We start from the raw sequence: 6000 nt of genomic DNA, 5'->3' as shown, positions 1-6000 counted from the left end.
AAGAAGAAGAAGAAGAAAGAAGAAGAAGAAGAAGAAGAAGAAGAAGAAGAAGAAGAAGAAGAAGAAGAAGATGAAGATGAAGAAGAAGAAGATGAAGAAGAATGAGAAGAAAAAGAAGGATTAGAAGAAAGAGTAGGAGAAAGAGAGAAGAGATAAGAGAAAGTGGAAGATAAGTGAAGAGAGGAAGAGGAAAGCTCACAACTTTTCATTGAGGTCCTTAAGGAGGACCATGGAGATGAAGGTGTTGCATCATTCGTCGGAGCATTTCATTGTTCTCTTGTGTCAAGCGGTTGCCCCTTTGGACATCATTCCATAGCCCCGATAATTCAATACCTTGCCTTTGTTGCTCGGTGCTTATCCTCTCAACCTCAGCTTGCATCCATGCCCATCTTTCATTATCATTTAGCTCATCGGCTTCTTGGTCATGGTGCCCTCCATCATGGTGCAAGTTAGCAACTTCTTCCACATCATGGTGCAAGTGAGCACCTTCTCCTTCATCTAGATTCTGCTTTTCATGTACCTGGTCATCATCAACATACAACAAATTTTCTTCCACCTCGGTGTTAGTCTAGGATGGGTTATGAAGTAGTAACAAAATAGGCACATTGAGTTTGAGTGAATATTGCATGGGTGGATGATGTTTTATGAAGTTCATAGCAATGAGGGTGTCTATGTTCAGCCTATTGTTTCCCTCAATCGGATTTATCCTTTCATCTTCACCCACTCCAAATTGCCTAGCTATGTATGTGATGATTCCACCCACCACTATCTCTCCCTTTCCGGCAGGCCTATTACCTACATCGGCAAGATAATCAAGCAAGTAGAAACAATTGTTCACGGGGTGATTATAAAGCATTGCCCACAACATGAAAAGCTCATCTGTCCTAGTTTTCCCTAACTCAGTTCTACCCCAAATAGTGCAAGCCATAACCCTCTGATGGTACCTAAGCACAGGGTTGTGAATGTTACTAGCTTTGTTGGCTCTTGTGACAAATTGCCTAAGGCCGGTGATACGTTCCCAAAAGACAGCGGGTTAATAGTCAACCGGCTTTAAACTTTGATCCCAAGAATCATGGATATACCCCTCGTTTGCAAAGCCTAATGCATCACAAAAGTGATGAAAAGACATATCATAATCAATATTCATTAGCGGGAAAACAACTCTATGGTTAGGGTTATCAAAATTAAACCTATCCGTAATGAAAACAATAGAACTTAGAAACTCATAGGTGAAATTCTCATAACCTCTCATAGGTCTCAACATCTCAATCCAGCTTAAGTTTCCTAGCAACCTATAAACAATATCTCTGATGCCTAGCATATTCAAACTATGAGAATCAGGATATCTAGAAGGATGCAAGGGTTTGGAGATTAGAATTTTATACCTATCCCTTTGCTTGTTGTCCTTGAACTTGATGCCATGATTCTTTTCTTGTGCTTGCCTCTTTGGTGGAGGTCCTCCTGAAGATCTTGCTGGTTCTTTGCCACTTCTCCTTGAAGCCATTGACCTTGTGTGGGTTTGATGAAGGTTAGGGTTTGGAAAGAGTTTTGGTGGAAAAGGTTGGTTTAGGTTTGGGGTTAATGTTAGAGTAAGGTTTATGAGTTTAGGTGTGGAGATTGGGTATGAATTTGTGGTTTTTAGGTTAGGTTAAGGGGAATAAGGATTTGGTGAATTATGGGTTTGGGTGGATGAAAGTTGTTTTTGATTGTTGGGTTTTGTTTAGAATGTTGTTTGGAATTGATTTAGGGAAGAATTTGATTGATTTGGTGAAGATTTGACGGAGATATGAAGGTTTGAAGGTTGTTTGTTATGGAGGTTTTAGAGAGAAGTTTGAAGGATGAGAGATGTTTGTGTTTGAGAATGAGGGTTGAAGATAAAAAAATTGTGGTTATAGGGTGCAAGAGATCGGGCACGGCCGTGCCAACTTGGGGCACGGACTGTGCCAACCTTCTGGAGTTTTTTGTTGGTTTGGCTTGGTTTATCTGGCACGTCCGTGCCAATGTGAGCACGGGCGGTGCCAACCTTCTGGACTTGGGGCTTCAAAATTTTTCATCTTTTTTTTTGAATCGTACTCAGACAATTACCTACAAAACACTTAAAACAACAACAAAAAACAGACAAAATAAAAGCAGATAAATGCGTGGGTTGCCTCCCACGAAGCGCTCTTTTAGAGTCATTAGCTTGACGATTAGAAAGTGTCCTTAGAATGGATCAAAGAGATCATATTGTGTAGATGACGCCATGAAGCGTTATTTCACTTCATGATCTTTAAGCATGCAACAAGAGTAAAGAGCGGGACCTTTCATAACATTTTCCAACTCAAATCCTACCATTTTATCACTCACTTGAAAGACAATCCTACCATTTTTAACATCAACAAGAGCTCCCACAGTCGCGAGGAAAGGTCTACCTAGGATTATAGGGACGTCATCGTCCTCTTCAATGTCAACTACCACAAAATCATCCAGGATGTATATCCCTTCTATCTTAATAGGTATGTCTTCAACAAAACCAGCTAAATTTATAGTAGAACGATCAACTAACTTCAAGACCAACTCGGTAGGTTTCAACTCTCCTATCCCCATCCTTTTAAAGAGGGACAAAGGCAACAAACTAACAGTTGCCCCTAAGTAGCACAAGGCTTTGTCAATGGTCTCACTCCCAATCATACAAGGTATGGCAAAACTGCCTGGATCTCTAATCTTAGGGGGTGTCTTCCGAATGATTGCACTACTTTCCCGAGCCAAAGCTATTGTCTCATGATGCTCTATAGTCTTTTTCTTTGAAAATATTTTCTTTAAAAACTTAGCATATAGAGGCATCCGAGATAAAGCTTCCGCAAAGGGAATTTTAATGCAAATTTTCTTAAGTATGTTAACAAATTTATTAAATTTACCCTCCAAGTTGAGATTAGCAAGTTTTAAAGGGGAAGGAGCTTTGGTCTCATCAAGCGATTTCTCATTTTCTATCACCGTTTTATCACATAAAAGCTTGAACTTTCTGTCTCAATGTTTTTAACCTTAGCAATAGTTTCTCCTAACTTACTACCCCCAAAAGAAATAGCATTAAGCTGGGCTTTGGGATTGGCTTCAGTTTAACCAGGAAAAACCCCTGGTGTTTGAGAAAGGGTGGCCACTTGTTGGGCCACTTGGGAGATTTGGGTTTCAAGCATTTTAGAATGAGTAGCAATAGAATCAACTTTGGTATTGAGTTTGGAAAGAGAATCAGTCAGAAATCCGGTTTGGTTTTTGAGTTCTTGTAGCTGTTTAGATTGATTTGCAATAGTATTCTCTATTAAAATTTACAAATTTGATTTCTGAGCGACTCTCTAATTGATTGCATAGCCAGGTGGTGCTACTTGTCCATAGGGATTTTGAGGATTTTTTATAAAAGTTTTGGTTTTGCCTCATCCTTTGGTTGTATTGAGCATAGTTCATTTGCTCAACACCATTAATAGCACTACCTAGTTGGCAATCAACACCAATATGACTAGATGTACCATAGATTTCACAAGAAGGAGATGCAGAAGTAGAAGTGATGGCACTAACATTTAGTTTTTCAAATTTTTGAGTTAGTGCATCAATCTTAGTAGTAAGATGATCATAGTTAGAGACTTCGTACATACCTGCCTCCCTTTTGGAGGGTGAAGAATTGGTGGTGGCTCTCTCATCGGTCCATTTGTAGTGATTTTGAGTCATGTCTTCAATCAAGGCATATGCAACCGTGTAATTCTTGTTCATTAGAGCTCCACATGCAGCTGCATCAACAGACATCTTAGTGGTATAAGACAAGACATTATAAAAAGTGTGCACTATGAGCCACTTCTCTAGACCATCGTGGGGACAAAGTCTAAGCATTTCCTTGAAACGCTCCCACACATCATAAAGAGACTCCCCATCTTTTTGATTAAACCGTGTGATTTGGTCCCTTAGTTTAGGAGTTTTAGAAGGGGGAAAGAACCGGGCAAGGAATGCTTGCCTCGTTTGATCCCATGAAGTAATGGAACCGACTTCAAGTGAATGGAACCAAGCGCTAGCTCTATCCCTTAAGGAAAAGGGAAAGAGATGAAGTCTTACGGCTTCTTGGTTCTCTTTTATGGTTCCGCTAATCCTTAGAAAAATAGTGATGTGAAGATTGGGATCCTCGGCGGGGGATCTCGAAAACTGATTTTGCTGCACCAAGTTAAGTAGGGCAGGCTTGATTTCAAAGTTGCCACCCTCAATCGTTGGGTACACAATAATAGCTTGTGGCTCAGCCATAGACAGCGTTGCATACTCTTTGATAGTGCGATCAGCCATGGCGATATTATTTTGTGCGTCTCTCTTTCTTTTATGTAAAAACCTTTTCATCTCGGGAATGAATTCAACGAGTTAACGGTAACAGAGAGAAGAAGTAGAAGAAAACAAAGAAAAAGAAAAAAAATTTCTAATCAAAAAGAAAAAGTTAATCAAATTAGTTAACTCCCCGGTCTATCGGAAACGTGATAGGATAAACCGCAAGTGCACGGTCTATCGAAGTAGTAATAAAAGAGAGTATCATCCAACAGGGAGTTGTTTAATTCACTTAACCTTTAGAGAATGATTAGAAGAGAAGCAAGTTGTAAAGTTGAGAGTTTCAGTTGATTGAAAGTAAATATAATAATAAAAGGTGCCTTGGCATTATTGGTTCATCATAATAACAAGTCCTTCACAAGCCAAAACCTTAACTTATAACTTCATGTTTTATACCTAATTTCTAAAGACCGGTTTCCCTTTAGCCCCTCACCTTTCTGACCAAGTCCAGTGAGAGTTTACCTCTAGCAACCAAACCTATTTAGATGATTTGATTACTAGAAGAAGCTTATAAGGATTGAAACAACCCATGTCTCAAGAATTGCAAAGACTATTTAGCTGCCTTTGCAATTCTTGTCTAAATTCACTTGTTCCAATATCAAAGCTCCGCGTTCGCATTATGAATTGATATTTGGGATGATGGATTAACAATTATCAAACCCTCCACTTTTGTTTCCACAGTTTAATAATTGTTAATTCATGTTAACACGGTGAATTTAGATTTTAGATTAGAAATTAAGATTACATAAAATTAGGGTTAAAGCTTGGTTCGATTAGGATTATGTCATTAGACTTATCCAACAATCCCAAGACAAGAGAAGTCTACTCACTCATGTTCATCATAGACATAGAGAAGAAGAGAGAAAGCATAAAGTAAATAGCAAGAAAGTTAAGAAATAAAAGAAGAACTTTATTGAGAAAGACAATTGTCAGTTATTGAATTTCAAGGAAATAAAGATGATTTTTTTGTGATGGCTAGCTACTCTATTTATAGGATACATTCGACTTAAATTCTAAGCAATTATATCAATAAAATGTTCCACATGCAATAAAGGGCTTTTTAGTCAAAACCAGAATAGAGTAGCTTAAATCCTAAGCAAAATCAGCAAAAGGCCATCCTGGGAGGTGGCACGGCCGTGCCAAGCCTTAGCACGGGCCGTGCCAAGCTTCTGACTTGGGGGAGACATATTTTTGTCTCCGGATCTTCGTATTTTTGCTCCAAATCAGCTCCAGACTCCTTTCTTTTGCTCCAAGACTCAATCCATCAAATATTTATTCCTGAAATATAATAATATGCAATTGAAGTAAAATAGCTCAAAAAGGGAAACAATATTAAAATAAACTAAACTCAAATCTAATTAAAACGAAACCAAATATTATGCTAAAACTAGCTTATTATTGACTCATCACGAACATGCCCAGTTTCAGCAACCTTTGATTTTTGTTTCGGCCACTTGGGGACCAATCCAGGCTTTCTAAAATGTTTCTTTTGACTTTTTTAATCTCTGTTTATACACTTAAACCTACTGGAACATCGTTTGAATCGAATTGGACTTGATTTTGTGAATTGAACTTAACTTTTGAAAAAAGGACCAAGAACGTTGATTTTTCCGAAACTCGTTTTATCAAACAATTGGAGTAGGGTTGTATACTGATTATATGGTTTCT

General features: G+C 38.4%; 1 protein-coding gene and 1 non-coding gene across 2 annotated transcripts; one reads left to right on the top strand and one right to left on the bottom strand.

Annotated features, from left to right (window-relative positions):
• Positions 1–217: 217 nt before the first annotated feature.
• Positions 218–1504, bottom strand: LOC146929588 (uncharacterized). The gene is made up of 3 exons (XM_085707363.1): positions 1386–1504; positions 605–998; positions 218–520 (listed from the first exon to the last, which is right to left on the bottom strand). The coding sequence occupies exons 1-3, from the start codon at positions 1502–1504 to the stop codon at positions 218–220; spliced, it is 816 nt and encodes a 271-aa protein (XP_085563489.1).
• A 2325-nt stretch (positions 1505–3829) lies between these two features.
• Positions 3830–3936, top strand: LOC146929587 (small nucleolar RNA R71). The gene has a single exon (XR_015009124.1). It is a non-coding gene; the product is annotated as a small nucleolar RNA R71 (small nucleolar RNA).
• Positions 3937–6000: the final 2064 nt, after the last annotated feature.

Source organism: Medicago sativa, chromosome 4 (genome assembly GCF_051527215.1).
Source record: "Medicago sativa cultivar Bolivia chromosome 4, Bolivia_mono, whole genome shotgun sequence".
NCBI classification, from domain to species: Eukaryota; Viridiplantae; Streptophyta; class Magnoliopsida; order Fabales; family Fabaceae; genus Medicago; species Medicago sativa.
Note: the sequence above shows the minus strand (reverse complement) of the source record. Positions and strands in the feature narration are given on the sequence as shown.

Coding starts and splice junctions, on each gene's coding strand:
- LOC146929588 (XM_085707363.1), bottom strand. CDS start 1,504: ATGGCTTCAAGGAGAAGTGGCAAAGAACCAGCAAGATCTTCAGGAGGA. Junction 999..1,385: donor GACAACAAGCAAAGGGATAG/GTATAAAATTCT, acceptor CACCGGCCTTAG/GCAATTTGTCACAAGAGCCA. Junction 521..604: donor AATATTCACTCAAACTCAAT/GTGCCTATTTTG, acceptor GATGATGACCAG/GTACATGAAAAGCAGAATCT.